General features: G+C 38.8%; 1 protein-coding gene across 1 annotated transcript in view; it reads left to right on the top strand.

Annotated features, from left to right (window-relative positions):
- LOC102057892 (von Willebrand factor D and EGF domain-containing protein-like) overlaps nucleotides 1–22,059 on the top strand; it is a 185,830-nt gene extending 163,771 nt beyond the window's left edge. The window contains exons 26-29 of the mRNA XM_014285420.3: nucleotides 3,243–3,338; nucleotides 4,490–4,585; nucleotides 11,835–11,932; nucleotides 22,003–22,059. Of these exons, the coding sequence (XP_014140895.2) occupies nucleotides 3,243–3,338; nucleotides 4,490–4,585; nucleotides 11,835–11,932; nucleotides 22,003–22,059 (347 nt within the window). The remainder of the gene's footprint in view (nucleotides 1–3,242; nucleotides 3,339–4,489; nucleotides 4,586–11,834; nucleotides 11,933–22,002) is intronic.
- Nucleotides 22,060–24,094: the final 2,035 nt, after the last annotated feature.

Here is a 24,094-nt window from a genome sequence, read left to right as displayed (position 1 = left end):
AATCTGCCGTTGTCTTTGGGTCAAGATGCCAAGCCTTTTTTAAAGGGAGGGGGAAAAAAAAGAAACGTGAGTCTTTTCAAAGTCATGCCAGTGCCTGGGAGGATTACAATAATTCGATTTGCTCTCCTAGTGTCTGATAATTTATTTAGTTTTCCTGTGAGAGGCTGTAATATTTTTGTTTGCTATTTTGAAATTGGAGCTCCTCCACAGAGGCCAAGGAGTGGGACTAGAAAGGATCCAAACTAGTTATCATCAACAAACGTTGAAGTCTGTCTGATGGGTATTGAGATGGAATTGTATTTAAGCAAGCTAAAGAAAGGGAGAACAAGGTGGAGAAGTCAGACAGGAAAAGGGGAGAGATAACACTGCATTCATTGACACAGAGGTGCTGGTGAATTCCCTAGTAAGAAGAGAAAGTACCTGCCCTGGAGGGCCAGCAGGCAGAATTGCCCTCCCAGTTCAGAACAGTTTTGGTACTTCCCGTAGTTTGCTTTGAATTGAACTCCTTTGGATTTATCACTGATGTGAGAGATGCCATGAGCAATAAACAACACAAAGGAAGTTCACACTGTATTTTCATAGTTGCTTGTTCATTTCTAAGGCAGCTGAAAAAAGAGCGAAATAGATCCCAAGTTGAAAGTTTTACTCAGACTCATGTGTTTTACTCAGACTAAGACTGGGCCTCAGTCATTGCTTAAAGTTTTGCTGAATTACAATGCAAATTGAGCAGGAACAAGTTCAGTTATTCACAAACCAAAAACAAAGTTAATGAAAAATCAGACTAGTTTCCCTGTAATTGAAGGGTCTGTTGCTCTACAGCCTACAAAACTCTGCTGTCAGTACAAAACAACCAGGAATGCCTTAAAACATAATTGTTTGGATAAGGTTAAAAAAACAGAGGATATGTAAGGAACAAAAATAAATAAGAAATACTCATTTGAACAAGTGCTACTGTGTCCCTAGTTACTTTTTCTTGGCTTTACTTTTTAAGGGGCAGGGGGGAAAGACATTGTCCAAGTTTCATGTGATCTCAAAAACAAACTTATAGATTTTCAACTGATTTTGGAACGGCAGGTTAGCATTGGGGACACTATGGTCTGCAAATATCAAAAAGCGTAAGGTCATTTAAAGTCTAGAAACATGTATTTTGGTTTGGGGTCATCTTTTCTAAATGCTGAGTATCTGAGCTGTTTTATAATCGGAACAGGCAGTCAAACACAACACAACTTAAGATTGTGGGTCAGAAGTCCAGTATTGGAGATGTGAGATCAAAAGGGAGAGAAAAAGAAAGAGGGAAAATCAAAAATTAGTTCAGAGTTATGGTTTCCATGACACTTTGAACTCATCTAGGTTTTAACTAGTGGTTGCAGCACTAGTTTTTGATAGTTCAGCAAGAACAATAGATCCCCGTCAGCCTTAGTAAGCAGAGACCAAGACTATAGCATGGATCAGGAGAGGTGGAGAAAGAAGGAAAAAGAGGACGCCGGTTTAAGGGCTTGGATCCAAGCAGCCCTTATGAATGTGGCTAAGTCTGACCTGCCTGAGGGCAGGTCACTATGCTAAGAGATCCAGGAGGCTTGGCACAGCACAAAATGCAAATGTAGCAGCCAACCAAGAGCAGCAATATAGCACTAAAAGTGCCAGTGCAGCAGCATTGGCACTGAATACACCAGGACACAAAAGCCACAAAAGCAATATGTCAATACATCAGAGGAATAATTAGCGAACCTAAATCTACCTATCTAAAAACACTTGATCATACCTAAAAGAGGAACAGAAGGTTATTCTTCCATCAAATAACAGTCGCTTTATTTTTGCATGCTGTTTTTTACTAATCATTCCTATTTTGAGGCTCTTTGCAGGATTCCACGTTCTACAGTAAAGGTCAGAGGGGGCTGTGGTAGGTTCAGAGTCCTGTACATGGCAATGACTTGAAAATCAGACTTGCGATAGCATTAGTATTCAAGTTCTGTTCTTACTGCTGATGTGTCAAAACACATCACAACCTTAAGGCTAATAAAGGCACTGTAATGCTACGTCTCAGCTGTCAGCCCCCTCAGTGCCTGCAGGAGCAAGTAGCCTGCGCCCTATTGAGGAAGGGCTAGGTGTGCAGCAGCCACCCGGTTCTGCAAGCATGGAGGACTGGTGCTGATTAGGCAGTTGATAACAAATCGCTGGAAAATTGCACTGTGCCTATGAAGCTTTAAACATGGCAGGAGCCATGTGACACTCGTGTTCTCAAGCCTTCATTGTCGGTCTCCTCCTGACTTGACTTTCATGCTCCAGTTTAACCACTTGCTATGTAATATGGCCTTATTGTCTTCTACCCAGTTATCAAATACCTTCTTCCATGTAAAAGGTAAATCATTCCCACTCCCATCGTAGCAGCACTGCCATGCTTCTAAAGTACACTGCCTCTGATGGGTCCTTCCTACACTTACTGCAATAGGCGAGGAGAAACAGGAGATGAGGCCCTTGGCTATCTGCCTGTGCAATCCACCTATATCAAAGCAGGTTGGGATTGCAGAGGTTTCACTTGCCAGAACAATGAGATTTTACTGTTGAATGTTGTAAAACAGGAGTATTGATAAATGCAGGCTTAATCCGAGACACAAAAATTAACACTTAGGTTTCTAATGAAATCTAAAAAAAAAATAAAAATAATGTTTTCCTGCAGTTCAAAGAACAACTTAGCTTTCACATCTTATTTGTATGAAAGAATAAAGTAAAAAGGTAAGTACCTTAAATAACGGTGCAAAAAGGCAATGGAGGAATGGATCTACTTAGTCTTTATGCTTGGTTGAATGCAAAAAATATTCCCAGAATTATGTGAAAACAATCTATCCTCTTCAAGCCTTTTCTTATCCAAATGAACATCTGAGAGCATGTTTTCCAATCAGTAAAGTGAAAGCTGTAACAAGTATTTGGTCTGTCCACAGCTGCCACAGAAAATTTCTTATTTGTTTTACTGAGAATCATTGTAATTAATGCCTCTCTTGTTTTTCTGGTGAGGCAGCTCTTACTGGAGCTTCCCTGAAAGAGCTTCCACACAAGGCGCAGCATTTTCCAGAAGGATTTATGGGAGCTATCAAGCCTCTGTGTTTCAGATTCTCAAATCCAAATTACTTTTCCGGGTTTTAATTACAAGCAATTGAACCTTCTGAAAGGAAGCAACTAAGTCCCTAGTAAAGTCTTCCCTCATTTCCCAGCTACCGCGTTCTCTCTTTGATGTGTACCTGCAGGTGTCTGTGAGCCCACGTGCATGAACGGAGGGAAATGCGTACGCCCAAACGTCTGCGACTGCCCATCTGGCTGGAGGGGAAAGCACTGTAATAAACGTAAGCACCTCTACTGCCCATCAAACAGATCATTATTACTTAGGCTAGTCAACGTCAATTGTTTTTTAACATTAAGAGAAGATTACAACATAGCAAATAGAACCTGTTTTGCTACTTCAACAGTTTGAAGAAAACCATTTTAAGCACAGGTAATACAAAATGCTATAAACATTGGATGCTTGCAGAGCAAAAAAGCTGTGTCGGGGAACCCTGGTTCTGCTTCATGCAGCTGTCTGTTATACATCTTGTTATGGAAATTCTTTTTCATAGTACTAAACTTCAAGCATTGATTTTATGTTTCAACAGCTTCACATATTTTGTTAGGTTTTACAGAGAAATGCCATATTTCAAAACACAGAACTATCTAAAGCCTGCTATAAAGCCTCCCAAACTGATATACTCTCAAGGTCACCAGATACATTTTGGTGAATAATTTGGAGAATGATGTGTTCTTACTCTGTAACTCTACCAGATCTGACTACAGTTACATAAAAATGTAATTAAAAAAAAAAACCTCTCACCCTAAAATATTTTCAAGGAATATTTTTCCTTACGTGGCTATTCATTACCATGATGTTGACAGATAAACTGAATAAATTCATAATCAAGATGACATACTGTATGTAAACCAGATTAAAATATTGGCTTTTTACCCTTTGGGTCCTGACAGTAAATGTGATTTCAGAACCAGTGTTTTGAAATTATAATATTCATATTTTTTTCAGAAATTCTGAAGGAAGCATGTGTATGTCACACATATACACCAAAACATGCATTCTCTCTTTCAGGGTCTCTGAAGAAATAACATAAGCAATAAACCTATCAAACTTTACTATGAGAATCTATTTATTTCTAACATGGAATGCATAGTATGCATATAACACATATGAATATATCATATGGAGAGCATTCTTAGCTGATGGTGAGCTGAGCATTAGAAATAGCAAAGCTCCCCATAGACAGACATCAAAGATCCAGTTCTTAAGGAGAAATAACAAAGAATCCTGAACACCGATTATCTGATGAATAGAATGCATTCTTTACAAATTAGCCATATGGAATAAAACCTAGCAGGTCACCTTTCAAACAGATCTGGAACATCCAGATACATCACGTACCTCTTCTCACTTGTTTCATGTCAATCTGTTCAGCTGTTTGCCTGCAGAAATGCCTGAACGGTGGAGAATGTATAGGTCCAAACATCTGCGAGTGCTCTGAAGGATGGGTAGGAATGCTGTGCCAGACTCGTAAGTGCTGCTTTAATTACTACAGTTTTGTAGTCACACACGTTGCACTGGAGACCTTTACTCCTTAAATTTTCTACTATGTGTATATTGAGTTAGGTTTATGGTTAGACTCTATGATCTTAAAGGTCTTTCCCAACCTAGATGATTTTATTACATGTAAAGGCAACCATAAGATGATTTGTTGTGATGGCTAACAACCATAACAAGTAAGATAACATCTTATTTGCCAGAACTGTCTTATGCTGCTGGTAGAACTATTACTTCCAGAAACATTTCTGGACTCAACATCAGTGTGAGAGAGACCTGACTCATCTTTTACATGTGTGGACGCTGAGCTCAACATGTCAGACAAAATTAATCGTCTTTAAATGAAATAAATTTAAGGTTAAAAAAAAAAAGGGAGGGGGGGTCAGGGAGAAAAGGAAACTGAGTAGCTCATTCTGCATACCCAGATGGCATTAAGCACAGAAAGAAATTCTAAGAGTCCAGCCCTGTAAACGCTGTGGGTTCAGAGCGACCACCGAGGTGGCTGGAAGTACTTGCACGTGGAAGGGCTGGAAGATCTGGAATAGGAAGAGACCTGTTATTGCCTGTTACATACAGGGTCACTGCAGTTTGTGTATGTTATTGGCTTTACAGTAAAAGTGCATGAGGAAAATATCAAGGCGTTATCTCCTTTAAAGGGCAATCTTTCTTTCCTCTCCCACTTGCAAAGCATAATTACTTATGGAAATCTTTTGTCAGTTAAATCCCAATGGCTGTGTAATTGTTTCTTTGTGCCAGCTGTCTTCTAGTTCAAACACAGTAATGTTTAAAGTTATTTATTAGTTGATGACATATTCTTGCTTCAGTTTTTTTAACTAAATAAACAAATCGTGCTTGTTCCTGTGAAAGGCAAGTAAGGCTTACACTGTCATTAACAATTTCTGCTGTCCTACGCAGGCACACAAGCCTAGGGAATATTTTACATATCTATCTAACTTTGAAACTTTGCTACAAATCCATTCAATTGTTAGTCACTCTGATTTTACTGTTTTTTCGCATGTTTTCACTGTAGTGGGAAGTTAAATCAGGTTTTTGTCCAAAAGGAACTGGCTGAAACTCTTAGGTCCCAGAGCAAACCCAAATAAACACCAAGCGGTTAGAATTTCTGTTTTTTTTAAATATAAAAAGAGAAGAGTATTGTCAGAGAGCAGATGCTGAGGTCTTATAATGTTGCTCCGGGGTATTCACAGTGAGGCAGGGAGGAAGCAGGGGAACAAGAAACTCTTCATCCTCACAGATGTTAGGTGTAAAGTTTCACATAGAGTGTAACCTCTGAAAAGAAGTCTGGTTTTGAGTTTTAATGGAAGGCTATTTGCCCAAATCCAGAACTCAGTGGAAAAAATGTATTTATCTATCTGAACGTAAAAAGCCTTCTGAACGCCTCCCTTGCTCAAAGCAGCGCTCACCTTCCCCTCAGCTCTGGCACTGACACAGGCTGTTAGCAGCAGCAGAGGGGACTGTAACCAGCCCCTGGTAACATCATCTTGTTGCTCTTGTGTTACTATGGCCTCTTTCCCACCTCCCAGAAGCACACAAACAGTGGGCCAAATCCACACGCTCTGCCAACGCCAGAGCGTTGCTGGCAAGGAGGCGCTTGGTTCATTACTCTGCTCCTCTGTGCTTCCCCTCTGCACCAAATTACACACCTCAATTTAAGCTCCCGAGGCTTCCTTGTGTTCATCACCCCCTACCTGCATGTGGATGCGTGTGCCCTAATTCTGCGCTTTGCCATGGTATCAACAAGAAGGCTGAGAGAGGCCTTGATTTACACCACTTTAACTACAGACTTTGGCTGTTAAACTCAACAACAGACCAAACCATCCACATTATAAGATAAGAAAGTAGCAACCTATTATTCATGCTATTCAAATATTATTTCATAACCTATATTATTCTTATATATTATATTAAAACATTACATATTCTTTTTACATTGCACATGAAATTATTATACTATAAAAATGCAATAATTAATAGATAGTATATTATTAATCTAATTTGTTTCCATTTCATCATGCAAAAATTCCATCTCGCTCTGCAAGTAACAATACAGGTGACAACATTTCTCAGCAATCGCTGTACCTCCTCCCATGTCCAGAGGCAAATCGAGCTGGATTGTTTCTCTGGGGCTTTTTCAAGGGTAGGAGGAGGTTCAATAACCCAGCTTCATTCTTTGTTTTCAACTTGTGCATTCACACAGCTGCCCGTATAGGGGTGGCAGCAATGGAAATGCAGATACAGGTTTCACCTACACACTGAACCTCTTTTCCTCATTAACTTTCTCACACACTTCTAGTAGGGTGACTAAACCAAAGGATCTGTGGAAACTTCCACCACTATTTTCTGGACATTTCTAAGACTCAAAAAATTGTTTCAGTCTTCTATACCGAGATAGCTAGCCAGAGTAGGCCAGTAAGCCAACAAAAAAGACAACAGACAAGTACTGATAAATTATCTTCGACACGTACTTTTGATCTGTCTTTATTAAGAAGTCACAGGCTACCTTCATCAGTGCAGTTTCTAACTTACAAAGGCCTAAACCTACCTGGACAGTTCAAGAAGACGTTTGGAGGCAGCAGTAGATATAGCTGCCACAATACAGTCTTTTTTAAATCTTCTCTCTTCAGTCTTCTGTAAAACCAGAAAAAGCAAAACATGACATTCTCTGCATTTGGGTTCCTAATAATTAATTTAAATACCTACAAGTGCAAATACAGAAGTCTCAGATTCTCCTGCCAACTTTCACCAGGAAAAAAGGTCGTAGATCTCTATCACAAGTGATAGTCCAAAATGCTTCAACCTCTCAGCAGACACCACCATTGACAATAACCTAGAACAGATTTTCAGTTCTGTTGCAATGAAGATTGGCAATGTCTAAGTCTGAATAATTTTATGTCTAGAGTATTGTGAAAATACCTCAGGGAGCAAGAGCAGACTATATTATCAGAAGTAGTTACCACAGGTTGAGGAACTTATTTGGAACAAGTCTGCTACATTTTGGAGATGCAATCATACAAGCAAAAACTTTGGCTCTTTTGCAACGATGTACAATGTCCATGCAATGCAGTGAATTATTAATTTCTTAATGCTAAATCCAACTCACAATGACATTCCAGAGGCATCTGTGCAGGCTGTATTTTTCTTACGGTTTCACCTTTCTCTGGCTACAACTAAATCACAGAATTTCACAAGAGTAAAAGTAGAGACTTTTAGAAGACATTGGTAAGGGATAAAACATAATGGTCATCTTTTATCAGACTGTAAATAAAGAGGTCAGTCAGGAGAGTAGTTTTCCTCCCCATTCATCTGTAACTGAACAGAACAGCTTCCAAAAGAGAATCAGTAAAATAAGTCATTTGTCCCAACAAATCAGGTGTATGGTGGAATACACACATTATCCTTGATAAATACCTGTGACTTTGATGGTCATAGTTTAAGGAGTAACAATCAAGTTTCAGACTGTATTGCAAATGTAGGGAAATTCCCTTTTGGAAAGACAGGTTAAAAAACGTCGTTCGAAATATTCAACTTATCTCAACTACAGAAACCAGCAGCTTTATGGATTAGGCTTCTTCCATTAGAAGCTTTCTCTGTCTGATTCTGTTTTTAACTTTCATGACGGCAGCACAAATATTCCAAAAATTCCCTATCTGAAAACAGAGAAACGGTATCCCAGGATCACCATCTTTTCCCATGAGTGATTTTCTTCCCAATTCGTATGGGATACCCAGTCTAAAGCACCACGCCTGTGGCTTCCCGTTGCCTCCTGTGGGATTAACTCACATCTCTCTTTCTCTTGAGCTAGGAAAGAAACATTAGACCAAAGGAGTGAAGACCTGACAGTACAACCTGATTACCCTGACAGATATAGCCAAAACACAACCCAGTAAAGTCAGAAGGCTTCTGGCCAGGGATATAAGTCTATTGTTTAAGGCTCTGAATTCAGGATCAAGGTATAATTCTAATAATTAATTATAAAGTATAAGAAGGTTATAGTTGTGAAGGATCTTCATCATTAAAATTCATGCTGCTATCTTCTGTTCTAATATTATTGAACCCATACTGGCTCCTCATTGCCCTTCAGAATATCTTCTCTTTATTTGCATGTTATAAGTGTCAAGCTTATAGCCGTATAATTTCCTCAACATTCCTCCTCGTTCTCTCTCTGTGCCTTGAACAACATCTCAGACAGGCTTTCTTCTACCTTTCCTGTGTAACCCTTTCAAACCTTAAAAAAAGAAAAATCTTAAAACAGAATGTAGTTTGCATGCAAATTGTAGCCCTGTTCTTTTAACACCCAGGGATAAATCTCTTTCTATAATGGGCATTTATTGATTATAATTTTAACGTAAGCTTAGCTTATTAAATTACTTTCTTTGCTGAATCTGTACAGGATAATGCATACATAGCCCGTGTCATTTTTAGTGTTTAGTGGCTTAGCATCCCTTGTAAATACATTTATGAAATATTCATTTGAACTTCAGCTATGTTATTATCCTCTGTGATTTCAATTCCAATTTTCTTCCAAATGTTTTTAACTTTTCTCCTAACTGAGCTCTTGTTTTTCTGAGCACTACAGCAGGAAGCAGTGGGTGGAGAGGGAGAGACAGGCAGGTAGCAAAGGATTAAAAAAAAAGGAAGAAATTTTTCCTTTTTCTTATTTGTTTGCATTAACTGAGAATCAAAGAAACCACAGACAGAAAAAAAGCCTGGTACATTATCTAATGCCTGTTCTGCCCATGCATACCAGAACACCCCCAGCTGCTACAGGGGTCCCCAGAAGAGTCCATCTCTCTTTATCTTACCTGTTCTTCTTTTATCCACTACCAAGCTGAAGGGAGAATCAGCTTCCATTTTCCCCTTGCCCAAGTTCCTATCAAATGGATAACAGCAATATCATACACATTTCTCTCTCTTCCAGCTTACTATACCGTAGAACAAAACTGATGTCAGCACAGGGAGCCCCTTCCCCTGACAATGCCCTCCCTGTGGGGAAGCATTTTTGTTCCTGCAAACAAAACTCTTAAGATTTTTTCCAGTTCTAAATCTGAGTTCTTTCAGTTTGTGGAGGAGCTGAAGCAGCAGTCGGCAGAGGATGAGCACACTGTTCTAGCCTGAGCGTGATTCCTTTCCTCCTCTGCCCCATCCACACCCAGGATCCAAACCTGGGCCACCCCCTCTCAGAAGCAGCACCAATTCAGAAGTTTGCAGTTGCCCATTCTAGGTCTTGAGTGTTTTGCAACAGACACCCAACAAAGCCAAGTTTGCTTCTTAAAAAAAAAAAAATATCTTTTTTCAACAAAACAGTACTTTCTACCTTTTCAAAATAGCACAAATGCATCAACTAGCTTACCTACTGGGAAGGCAAGTTGCTAACAGCAGGTCACTGGAGTCCTACAGTAGATCACCTGGCACAGCTGGCTTTTTAAAAAGGAGCACCTGAAGGTCACCACTATGTGCAGGTCTCTGCACGTCCCTGTTCTGGACATGGTACGGGTCAGTAGTTTTGACACAGCATGAATCCTCACCACCTGACTACTCATAAGAGTAGCAGTTTCCCAAGCTCTTTACAGCCCCTCCTTTTCAAGACATGTATAGAGGCAGTAAGTCTGGCTCTTCTCCTCTGTCCCATAGCCATCAGGCCTGAACTTCCATACACATATTTAGATTTTAATATTCCCTACTCCAGCAAAACCTCAGCCTCCTCACCGAGTGTTAGCTGCCATGATACTCTGATAGAACAAAACCAATACAAATTCCAGATGTTGTTCAACATCTTGTCACCAGCCTTCCACAGTCACTACAACAATTAGTATAACTCTGAGAATCACATTTGGGTGGCTTAGGCTCCTACCACATGTTTTCTAAAGAAATTTCACTGGCCTGGTCTATCTCTGAGATTCAGATCGTAATACAAAGAATCTGCATGAGCAAATTGTGTCAAAATCAGAAGTTAGGTCTAACAAACTGAAATTCTGAAATTTGTTCCTTCAGCCCCAGAATTAGTTGCTTTTCTGTGAAAAGACATCCTTATAGGGATACATTAAACTCTTTCAAATCTGATGAAACACTTTGCTTCATGATGAAGAAGATGGTATCAGAACATAGACATGTGTCTACTCTATTTTCAGGTCTGTCTGAATGGTGCATGGTTTGCAGCTTCCTATATGCCTCTGCCACACAAGAAAATATAAGAAGCCACTTACTGATTCTGTGTAGATTCTGACATCTGACTAGTTTCGAAGGCATTTAGTTTGACTGCCTGTAACCAGGATACAATATTCTGGCAATATTTATAGAAGGTTTAATTCATGAGATCTAATTAAAATACTATGACATGTGTGTTCTTCTTGAATTGGTGCCCTATGAGTTGGTTGTTCTCTTTCCTCTATGCCAAAACAACATCAAAACAATATAAACTGCTAATGAGGATGAAGAAGTGGCTGAAATTTTGCTAATTCAATTGATGATATTTCTTCTCAAAAAAATCCCAAAAACGAACACCGATTCTTTTATTAACAGAATGTCTTCAAACAGATGGGCCTGTATAAGTACTGTCTGGTACTCTAGATAAGATAAAAAAGATTTTCTGATTCCTTTTTACTTGGGATAAGCAGCTCATTACTGATTCTGTGGGACCATGAAATTACATGTTCTTGTGCCCGGGTTTCCAGAGCTGTAAAGTGTGCAGGTCACCAAATTCTCCCTTTTGTTTATTGTGATAACATCACCTTTAAGAGTACTTATTTAATGTATCTCCTCAAGTCAAGAATGGAACTTTTAACAGGTAGGGGGTTTCTTTCTATTAGAACAAAAGAAAATCAATTTGGCAAAATCTGACCCCACTATCAATGCCCAGAACTGTATCCTGGCTTTCAAAATTAGGCCTTGCACTGATCCATTTCCAACTGAGCCACGGCAATTCCTTTGGCACAGTCTTCTTTTTCCCCATCATTGGGGAAAAAAGGGAAAAAATAAAGGAAACTGTAAACCTAACAGACGCATATGCATGAAAAAGCCTATGGCAAACCATCTGTAATGCCTCAATACTTTTTTTATTTATTTTCCTTTTCTCCATCATATGAAACTGCAGAACCTTAATATATTTTCTCACAACATTTTCAAAAGCATCTAAATATAACCTTTCTAATTACAAGACTTAGAATAAGTATATTTTCTAAACAACTTTATCTTTCATTTGTAGCACTTTGTGAGCAAAAATGTCTATTTGGAAGCAGGTGCATAAGACCAAATGTCTGTGCTTGCAGAAGCGGCTATACTGGTTCGGCATGTGAAAAGAAGGTAAGGTCCAAAAGCACTGTTACGGTAAGGACAAAAATAATCAAATGTAACTAAAATGGTTTACAGAAAAATGGATTAAAGTCTTGTTAACCTTATGAAAGATTTAAATAAGGTTATAAAATATTTTAAAGGAAGTTTAATGACTGGTCATCTGCCAAAATAACCCCGTATGCAAGTTCTGTGCACAACTTTCCCTTAAGGAACGATTTAATACTTCAACATAAAACCCACAAAAGCTGTGTCTATTCTGGTAGTTAAGGTCATCCTCAATACAGTGCTCCTGCCCAAATCCACTAACCACCTGCACAAAAAACTCTGGATAAAAATAGCTGGTTGTAGTCCAGCCCAAGCCTAGAAGCTTGTCTGGGTTGCAAGGGCAACCTGCTCCTCTCCACGAAACACCCCTTCCCTTGCTTCTCACCCCCTTACCTTCTCAACTTTGCCACTTGTTCACAATGTGAAACCTTAGGCCTCGTACCCAGGAGGTATGCCAGTACTGACTGCTCTTGTTCATTCCTTCTCCAGTCCAGTTTCTGATGTCCACAGACACCTTCTTTATCTTGCTGAGCTTGACCTCAAGCTCTACATCAAACGCCACCACAAACATATCCAAAAGTGGCAAAACACCAAAATAATTCTCCTGGTCCGAGAGGGGTCACCATGCTCCTCCAAGTAACTTTATAAGAGGCTTTTTTCCAAGACGAACTCTTATTGCACCTGTTAGCACTTGCTACCCCATCACCAAACAGGTGCTCCTGCAGGTGCTTAGGTAGCACTGATGGAACTAAATCTCCATGCCTTCCCAAGGGGGGTGGCAGCCTAAACAGGTGACACCTGTTCTGCTCTGTACCTTCTTGCTATGGTAGTTGTTTCCATTGCCTTGTTAAGAAACAATTGTTTCTTTCTTCCTGGCATTGACAAAAGCAAAGTGAAGCCCAGCAAATCTTTTTTGGTATGAGTTTGAGAAGTATTAAGTTGGTCAAATACTACTCTCGCCACCATCCCAAAAAACCCAATAAGCCATGTCCAGCTATGAGAATGGTTTGCAAGGTCTGATAGAGGGTCTGGACCTGGCCATCACATCAGTGTATGTCTTTGAGTCCAGTTTGTCCCCTGCACCATCACAAAGAGAAAAATTTTTTTTCCATCTTGCCTGATGTACCTAAACACTGTATATATCAACTTGAATTTCCCCTTCTATTTTGACTCTTGCTTTACTTCATACCCTGCACCCTCTGTTTCTTTAGCAAATCTTCTCCCTTCCAGAGTCACAAACACCCAAAACATTTTAAATGTTTGCAATTGTAAGGGCCACATTTTAAAGCCATGGTCATTTCCGATAACTCAAATAGTATTCCACTCGGATGTCCTGACTGGGACAATCTCCAGCTTTCAAAAAGGCAGGTTGCCCTGTCATTTGCCTATGCTGTAAGGCTATGGGCAAAACCCAACATATTTTCATTTCAATTGCATAATGCATTAAAAGAAAGCATTAAAATCTACTCAGATAGTCACTTATTCTGTTAATGATAATTATATTTTAATATCAGAATTAAAGTTCTGTATGGATTTTCCTGACAAGTACATTCTCATACTAAATTACAGCTCCTACATCAATACTGAAATGCAGCTTATGCAGATAAGATAAGAAAGTGTTGTAATTTTCTATATATAAAAAAAAAAAATCTACTAAACAGGTTGGCTGTAGCCTAGGAAAGTACAGTGCACATTTTCTCAATTAACAAAAGTCCAATTGGAAGCAGGAATATGCCAAGATAAACTGGAGTTATTGTCTGCAGGTGTTTATATCCAGCAGACTTTCCCCTGGTAGGTCAAGAATTGCTCTTTTTGATACAGCAGACCAAGATTACCAGGATTGCTTTAGAGCATAGTTCTAGTTGTGAAAGTGTGAAGTATGGTATTTGTCATTTCACAAATGAAGTGGAATTTTGTTGCACTTATCAGAAAATATTAAATCAAAAAAACCAGGCTTCTTTTTTTCGCATGAATAAACTATTACACAGTAAATCAGCCCTGAAAGAAAAAGAAAGTAGAAACACGCTTTGCATATTATATATGTCCAAAATACCAAGCCATCAAGGATACATGCAAACACATGGCTCTCTCTAGCAGTGATTCATCACACATTTTTTAAGACCATTTGAAGCACTCTTCAGTTTCATGGCTTGTTCTGCAGAAATACTGACTGATATGAACGTGCATTGCTTTGATGTGAAGAAGGAAACGTTCTGAATAAAAGAGTATTAACGGGTTTCCCACAATCTGTGAGCCTTGCTGAAAGCTAGAATCAAAGTTAGTAATAAAAATGATGGATTTAATAGTGCCTAGTTTAAATTACATGGCTTATATTATATGAAAACAAATGAGCTACCCCTCTGAAAAATCAAAATTATGAGAGATATTACAACACACAGCTCATTTACTAGCATGAATTATAGTGAATTGTAAACATAGGAATTCATGCCCATATTACTGTAAAAAAGTTGGGATGATAGCCTCCCAACAGTTAATTTATCAGACTGGATCAGGTATAAGTGAACAATCTGAGCAGGCTTTAATCAGCAACTTCTCCAAACCTGTCAGTCGTGGAAATGTCACAATTTACCTAAGTGATTGTTCAAGTATTTAAGTACATTATTAGAGCACCATTTTGTTTTTCCTAACACTGAACATCAACCCAACGTGTTGAAAGTAAAACTGATACTTCTTGGGGTAACCTTGGTGGGGACAGAGAAAAGTTATCACAGTCCTTTCAGTAATGACATTTACATGTCTGCAGACAATTATAGAGTCTCTGCTGCCTGATTTTCTCCAATTTTCCTAAACTAAACCAATGAAGTTTCAAACCCCTTTCTCTGTCACTCTTGTCTAAACTCTCTCCAGTCTCTCCACCCCTTCCTGATGCACTGCAGCTAAGCCCCAGCACAGGCTAGAGCCCAGCAGCTGCCCCCTCTGTGGCTCCCTACTCCCCGATTAATATGTTTACAGCAAGAGATTTATATTTTTCTGCGGCAGCACTCTGACCTGCTCAGTCTTTTCCACAGTGCTAATACCTTATCCCTTCTTTCCCATTTGGCTTACATGCAGCTGACTTTTCCACTGTAAGCACCAACTTTATAGTCTTCACTTAATTTTGTCTTAAGGATTTCAAGCTGTTTCACACATTTATCAAGAAGATTTTTAATTCGAAGAGTGCTTGCACTGCCTCCAAGTGTGACATTGTTCAAAAATGTGATGTGCCGTTGTCTAAGACATTAATGAAAGTAGCGAATAGTAGAAAAATCAGGGTGTACAGACTATTGATAAAATTATTCCTTGAGAAGACTTTCTCAAACAGGCCTTGCTCCTTATTTATTTCATCTGAATCATACCTAATGGCACGACTGTCTGGGTCATATCAGAAGTCTCCTTAAAGTGAAAAACGTATTTGCTCTTGCTGGATAGAGTGGCTGCTTCCCTTACTAAGCTTGAAGGGCTTACAAATCGATTGTTTAGTAGTGTTAGTAACTTTCCTGATACCAATTTAATCTGAATCTTTGGCTGTGATTCCCTTGCTTTTCCTTTTTTTTTTTTTTTTTCCTTGTTTAAAGATATGTACTATGTTTATTGGGATTATTCATACCCTTTGGGAGTTCCCAAAGCAAATCACTGCTGGTTTAGAAACCACATCTTTAAATATGCTGGCGTAAACTATGAGGCTGGTTGACCTGGAAAAGCTGCTTCATGTAAAGACCCTCTTATATACTAAGACTTTCTGTATGGGGAGTTAATGCACAGTAGATAGCATACCATAAATTCAAATCCCAGTTTATTGCCTAGTCATTTAACCTTGTAAACAGGCCTTAAATCTGACTTTTCTGAATCTAAATACTCAGTTCCTTCCCTACCCTCCCTTGCATTCCTATTCCCTTGTTAATTCTGATCAGGTTAAACCTTTTGTCACATTTAACCTTTCCTTTCCATGAAGACTGAAGAAAAGGCATCGAGCACATTAGCCTTGCCTCTGTCAACTGCAACCTTCTCTCCCTCCTGTTAGATTTACCACTCTGTTTTGCTACAGGAGTTAAAACCCATGCTTCGCTCTGTTTGCATTATGAATCTTCAAATAACTGGAAACAACACGGTAGCAGTGGCATGTAAAATTTGTCAAAACCCCTGAATTAAGCTGGAGCGGAGCAGCCCCTTCCCTCAGCAGCAGCTGACAAGGGACACTCCGAGGGACTGCACATGCAGCTGAATCGCACCAGCCCCCCTTCCCTAGGGAAGGAGACGCAAGGTGATCGTCACTTATCCAGTTTAGGAGTCTGATTTCCTCCTTTAAACTTAATTTCTGGTCTTCAACTTAGTCTCACAAAATTAGAGTGAAAAATTCATTTTAGCAGCAATTTTTTTTCAGAGTATAACCTGAAAACACTAAGGAGACAGATAACAGGGAGCTGGGGAAGAAAGGCCTCACTGCAGAAGTCCTTTGTTTTTTTCCACAGTGTCTGGAGCCTGCTTTTGCCAGTGCATTTAGAAAAGCTGGATGGCCCATATTCACTTAATCAAGATACTCCCCTTCCTCTGCTGCAATCTTCAGTATAGTTCCCCTTCGTGCAGTTAAGATTCCTGAAGAAACAATATACATTTTCCCAAATTATTCATCATCTCCATCCTAGTTCTTACATTTATATTGCCAAGTGATTTGCAATTCATTTTCTGACATTTTTTGTTTACTTTGTTTTGGACTTCTGCTAAACAAAGCCTGCCAACAGCATTCCTCAGAAGGCTAATGAACTTGCTAGGATAGCAATCACTCTCTTAGAAACCTTTTGCTTATTTTTAATTTGTATTGACTCTTTGAGAGATTCAGATAATTTAGCAAGTTTCGTGGCAGACATGAAGACAAATGCTCCTGCTGACTTTTACATTCAAAACAGCCATTAGAGCACATTTGTTCAGGGCTGGAAGGGGCGACCCAAACAAAACAGACTGAACAGACCTCTTTTCCAGTGGAACCACAGCTTGGCGTGAGTCCTGAACAATGACAATCACTACATCATTTGTACAACATGGAGTTTTCCAGAAAGTTGAATTTCATGTTGTATCTGTTGTCCTATCAGATACCATCATGCTTTCCTTGGGGTTTGGTTTTTTTTTCCTTTCTAAATGGATTAAAATAATAGCATTAATTAAGCCAACAGAATTAATTTAAGCTAAAGAGTGTTATCTAGTTAGATACAAATGGTAAGTAATATTATACTACAAGCTATCATGATGGTGTGTTTTCCTAAAACCAGTTTAAATATTAATGCACTAAACTTGCCTTCCTGTTGAATATTTATTCTAAGGCATAAAGATACTGAGAAGAGTAGCCTGTTACAGAAAATAATGATTAAGGAAAGGCAAACCTTATGATAGATATTTTTAACAGTGGAATTTACCAGTAAATTGAACAGCAACAGGCCATTCATTCCCTGTGAATGAGCCCAGTGACTACCTTCCAAAGATTAAACATACTATTGATTTCAGTTCAGCCTGAAAATACAAGATGTTTTTAATAAACAATTTATCGTCTTAGGCAACCCTTTGCTGCAGTTAGATGACCTTAACATCACTATTACTTTGTTCGCTTATACATTAAGGGGCATTAAACCACAAATCATGGTGCTCAAGCTATACAAGCTGTATTCAGCATCTTTGAATATACAAGCTAGTCATCTGTGGAGTTTTAGGAAAATATGACATGCCTATTCATAATTATTTGACAAATAAAGGGAAGTAATATGAGATAAAAAAGGGAAAGTCAAATATTGAGATACACAGGTATGCCAGCCGCATTATTTGCTTGCTTGTTTTACATTTTAGGAACGTAAGAGTAATTCATGCTATTTAAGCAAGAAAAGTGTCTGTGACTTCATCATATCACTGAATGCCTTCAACACATGTACTTGTTCATGCATCAGCTGTAGTCAGAGGCATCCTGATGCACTGTAGTCAGTCTAGACCTGGAACCACCCAGAAGCTTGGGCTTCCAGGCATGCCCGGATAAATCCACACAGAGATGTGCCCTACCAGGTGAACTCACCAGCTCAGGTCCCTGCTAACCCGGAGGTCTCCATGCGTGTTCCATCTTACCGATGACCAAAGCCTACCACTGGTCTTTAAAGGATTCAAGACCTCTGGTAGTGCACACTATGAATACTTGACCACACTTTTAGCCTCAGAGGTGCTTATCAAGAAAGAACATGCATGGAAGCATTCATTCTGGACTTCTGCTGTTTCCCTGTCATAAAAAGATGCATCATATACCTTCTTTTCAAGTGTAAATGGGACAGAAGAGCATTACTGATTTGGAAATCACAACGTTTTTCTTTGGCTCTCATTAGTTTCATGAACACAGGACAAACCACTCTACCGAAATTCCTCCCTGCTAGGTTTTGATAGTTGACACAGGCCTTCAGAATGGAGTTTTGGGGTGACTGCAGACAGGTCTGCCTGACATGAATACTTAGAGGTTTCTGCTAAAGTTTGGCGCTAAGTATATGCTCCAATTTTCTTCCCACATTTCTACCCCCCAAAAAAAAAAAAAACAACCAGAAAAGGGTTTTTGCAGCATTTTAAGTTTTATAATCTATTCTAATGTTTATATAAGCATGCATATATATGTCCTCATCCAGAGAAGGGCAACAAAGCTGGGGAAGGGGCTGGAGGACAAGTCTTATGAGGAGCAGCTGAGCAAACTGGGGGTGTTCAGCCTGGAGAAAAGGAGGCTCAGGGGTACCTTATCACTCTCTACAACTCCCTGACAGGAGGTTGTAGTGAGGTGGGGGTCAGGCTCTTCTCCCAAGTAACAAGTGACAGGACAAGAGGAAACTGCCTCAAGTTGCCCCAGGGGAGGTTTAGATTGGGTATCAGGAGGAACTTCTTCACTGGAAGGGTTGTCCAGCATTGGAGAAGGCTGCCCAGGGATGTGGTTGAGACACCTGCAGGCATTCAAAAGACGTGTAGATGTGGTGTTTAGCTATACAGTTTGGTGGTGGACTTGGCAGACATAGTTTACGGCGGGACTCAATGATCTCAGTTTTTTTCCAGCCTAAACGATTCTATGATTCTATATATATATTTACACCTAAAAAAATATACACATCTAAAATCCAGATATAAATCTTAGTATAAATGTGTATTATAGGTATACAAAAATATGTAATATGACACAGACATGCACATAACTTGTTGACCTCAATAAATATACATCACTCTTCCAGATATTACACACAATTTTTCCATGTAAACTCAAATCCTTACTGTAACTAAACCTGTCTAAATCCCAGCAGACACCTGTAGAACTATGCTGTCTTTTCATATAAAATAAACGTGCCATGTACTATTCACAAATAAACAACTGCTGCCTGGATACATCACTATCAGAAACTAAGGTAAGGTATTTTAAAGTCAGAGGGAAGTGAAATTTGGGGACATGATGCTAATATCAAGGTTAACCTGTCATATCAAATACAGATACATCAAGATTAAGGAGCACCTTTCTTCTTGTCCTGAATAATAAATTAATATCAGCACCTTTATGTGCTTTGTAATATAGATTTCTATAAAACTGCCCTTCAAAACGGGTCCTTAAATCTATGTGCTAGCATAAAATAAAGCTTTTCATATCATCTATTATCTTGTTTTGGGATAAAGAAAATTCACTCATGTATTTAAACCAAGATGATATTCATGGACGACTTCTGCTGTATGAAAATGGGATAAGTACACTGAAATGCTTTCAGGCAAGAAGCCAACAATCTCCATGCGTTATACAGAAGTGGCAGAGTGATTTTTTTAAGGCACACCTGCTTTAGATGAAAGAAATTGAATTCCAACTCCATAACTGTCAAGCACCACCGCAAATAATAGAGCCTAAGCCGAATCATTTCAGCAATATAGCTATTTTCCTGTTGAAGCGATGGAGCAGAAATCAGCCATAGCCAGATGATATCACTTTATGTGCATGCTTTCGAAACAGTTCCATTCATCATTTCACTGCTTAATCCCTTTCAAAAACATGTTCTTCCTTCCCTGGTTAATAAAAACTTTGGTTGCCTAAGTCAAAATTGGGGGGGGAGAGGGGAGGGGGGGAAGAACGTATGGGAAGTGGATTGTGATTTTGCCATAATTATATAAAAATTCCAAAGAAAATACAGTAACGACAATAAATCATTTGAACATTTGCGCATAATATTTCTCACATGTACACGCATGAGGCTGTTCCTTCTATAGTCCCTTAAGCAGCTGAATCCTCATTTCTTTTTTGCAGCTCCCCATAGGATGAAGATAACAGCAGGACAATGAAGACAATCATTTGAGTATTGATAATCTGGCACTGAGCATGTTATTCATTCAGGAAGATAGAGTGTGAAGAAATTGCTAGTTCTCTCCCTTTTACCATCATATAATCACACAGAATAATAACAGTAAAAAAGAACCCTCTTACGTCAATAAACCTACATTTATTTTCAAACCTGTCTATGGCAAGGCTCAAATTCATGATCCGTGGCTGTAGTGACACTACCACAATGACTGCTCCTGACAACAACAAGATTTTAAAATGGTACAGACCATTTTATAAAAATTTTAGCACCATGTTATTCTGCTTTCATTAAAATTTGAAGGCACAGATAAACTTCCTCATTTCTCCCCATTTTTTTTTTTTAAACAGGCAGGTTTACTCACAGTGTAGAGAAAAATGAATAAATAAGATCCTGTTTCTACTGAGAAATTTCAGTGATTACCAAGAGAAAAACCTCAGTAAGGTTTAACCAACACTAGCTCCAGCCTGTAGTGTCTCTCCGCTGAGTAACTGCTAAAGCCAAATGCTTTAGTTTTTGAAGTTGCTAGCTTGTCAGCATTTATTTGTGGAGGTATCAATGCAATACCTGGTGAAATGCTGGTTTTTAGTTGCCTTTGCAGCTGGGTTCTCCTTTGCCCTCTGGAATGGCTATACATTGCTCCTGGGTGAGTTATTGGTTTGACTTGCTAAGGACACAGAAGGGCCCATATAGCCATACAACTTCCATCTGTGGAAGCATTTTAGAAAACTAGCTTTCTAATCATACAATAGTGAAATATTGGAAAATCTAGGTGCTTTCAGAAATCTGCATCTTAATTTGAAAATTCAGATTTACAGAAATCTCCCATTGGCTCACCTACCAGTGGCCAAAGACTGAGCTGTGTGTTTCATTACAGGATTGACCTGGGATGGAGCAGTAGCAGGAAACCAGGGGACAGGGCAAAGGAGTATGAGGAAGAGGAGGACGACACCAATGATAAGTTAATTTGGAAAAAGAGAGGTTTAAAATGTCACCTTGGGCAACTCATGTTCGGCAAGGTAAACCCCAAACCACGCTCTGAGCATTCGCACTCTCATTTGTCTCACTGGAAGATTCAGAGCAAATGTAGAGCAAAATCTCAGTACCTTGATGGAGAAATACAAAAGTTCTGACATTCCCTCACTCTTCCAGAAGCCACTTCAGGGAACAATGATACAAGTAGGGAATTTTTGATTGAACCTTCAGGTCTGCAACAGCAACTAGACGTAAGAGTTGATCTGACCTTTCCGTAAATTTATAAGAATAAAAATACAGACTGTGACACCTTCAAATACTGCAAATTAAGTGTTCAAGAAAGCTTGGAAAAACTGTCGGAACTATATCTCACAGAAAAATTCCTCCTCCCTTTCACCCAGCTGTTAATAGCGTGTTTTTCTCTACGTCTAAATAATACAGCAAGATGCTTTTAAACGTATCCACTGTTTTCCAATAAATGATTCTTTATTTCTGAAGTTTACCCTTTCATGTTATGGACTGATCCAATATAAATAGTATCCCAAATGCAAAAGATAATAAAAGCAAATTACACTTGCCGCTTCTTGCCAGTTTCCTACTAACACTTAGATGAAGGACCAGACTTCAAAAATACTTGCTATATTTTACCAATACATACTAATCTAGACCACAGTTAGCAATGTCAATATGAAGCTAAATTTTTAACATTCGCTTTAACGGTTCCAGGAAGACATTAATACTGAAAACAGAACATTGGCACCAGATGAGTATCTACAAGATTAAATTTAGGGTGGCAATTACGCCTTTCTTGAAGTACAGCCCCAATCAATAAAAAAGATTTCTATTACCTTGCCTCCATAATGTCTACAAGAGGCAGTGCTAATGACCAAAACCCCTTGCCAAGATTGGATTTGAAAACCTGTAACAGCTTTCAATGCCTTACAGCTTCTCCCTGTATTTCTAGAAGTGACTGTTTGAGACAATGTGCATCCCCATCTATTTTTAGACAATTAGAACATTATTTTGAATCACTGAGGATGGTTTATGTGTGGTTATAAAGCAGAAGCAATTACTAATAAATAGCAACACTCAGGTTCCAGTATCTGGATATCAAAGTACACGTAACCTACAGTTACTGTAGGTTCACAGATCATGTCGGTGTAACACTTATTTTCTGGAGGATGAATTCAACAGTTCTTTTTCTCCCAGCCACTTCAGCTCTTAACTGATTTTCTTCCCTTGATTGTTCAATATACTTTGCTAAAAAGTCATTAGATACGGTGATGACTATACTCCCAGCTTGCATTTTAAACAAGATATCAAAGAGAAGTAAGAAAAGAGAAAAATTATTCTCTAGAATCTCTCAAGTGTTTTACTACTTATTGACAAATAGCCCATTGAGACAATTTCTTGTAAATACAGGGACTTATTTTTGTAAACCTTGTCTTACAAGTCACTTCTTCTAACCGTTGTGCCCAAAGTTACTACAAGGAGCTTAAGGCAGGAGTCAGTCTTAATAATTGCACTCTACCAAAAAAACTGTACTAGCTCAGTAGTTACTTGAAGTTATAAGATACTTAGTTCTAACTTCTAATTGTCATTATGAGCTCCAATATTCTTTGTTTGCTGAAGACTTATGCCAAAATCCTATTAAATCCCCAAATAAATAAGGTACAACAAATCACAATCTCTTGTTATGGGAATAGCAAACAGAACCGTTAGGCAGAAGGGGGGGGGGTCTTTGGGTTTTTTTGCTTAATGCAAACCTTTTTAATAGCAGTCATTGGCAGATTTAATTCATCCATGGCTTATAATATTCATTCATATGGATGTCTAAACATTAAGTCCCTGGCTCTATTCTTTTTGAATTTTCATAGGGTTTGTGTTGTTTTCAAGAGAGAAGATTACAGTAACATATTTTTCTACCTAGAAAGCAGGAGACTGCAATAAGTAGGAAGGAGTTAATTTTTGTGCCTACTCTCTACCATTATTAACTTTTCCCAGAAAGGTGGGGCAGGTTATATGCTTCACTGAGCATACATTGTATGCATGTGTATGTGTATCCTCACACTGAAAACCCCCTAGAAAATGCTGTGAAGCAAATAACATGTTTTTTATTGGAAAATAGCCATGCCATTCAGTATTTCAGGAGGAAAAATACCGTTTTCCTTTCATTTAAAAAGGTTGGTTTTTTTCTCTCAAGCTAGGAAGCTCAATGTGAGCTGAAAGAAGTGCATGTACTCCCTGCAGAAAGGTAGGTAGAAACAACATCTGAACAACATCTATAAAACGTTCTTTTAGAATGAGCAGAGATTTGCTCCAGAAATGTACCACTTTCGTAGGCCTGCAGATGTCATTCCTTGGTTTATCCAGGTAAGGATAAGTACAGCAGCAGCTCAACAGCAGAAGTCACTAATTCTGTCTTAGGGAGACCACCCGTAGGGGAGGAGAAGCATGATCTGGTTTCGATGTGTATTTAATGCTCAGCCTTCCTGCCAGAAAACCCTGTTCCGCATGGGTCACTGGAAAAACAGCAGATGATGGATGGAAATGAGTATATTTGGGGGCTCATTTCAAGCTGATGACACATTGAAGGGGTCTGCCAACTCGTGTATCACGTGTCAAATGAAAGACTTTGCAATACTCCATATACATAAATAAACACATTGAATTATGCATAAAATTATTTTCACTTTAAATTGTTTAACTACAAAAGCTGTAGAGCATGACATGATCTGTGGGCCTAATACTACATCTTTATGCTCAATTAATTTTTTAACAATAATATCAGTTGAAGAAGGAGCAGGACGTACCAGAA

This window comes from Falco cherrug, chromosome 8, assembly GCF_023634085.1.
Source record: "Falco cherrug isolate bFalChe1 chromosome 8, bFalChe1.pri, whole genome shotgun sequence".
NCBI classification, from domain to species: domain Eukaryota; kingdom Metazoa; phylum Chordata; class Aves; order Falconiformes; family Falconidae; genus Falco; species Falco cherrug.
Note: the sequence above shows the minus strand (reverse complement) of the source record. Positions and strands in the feature narration are given on the sequence as shown.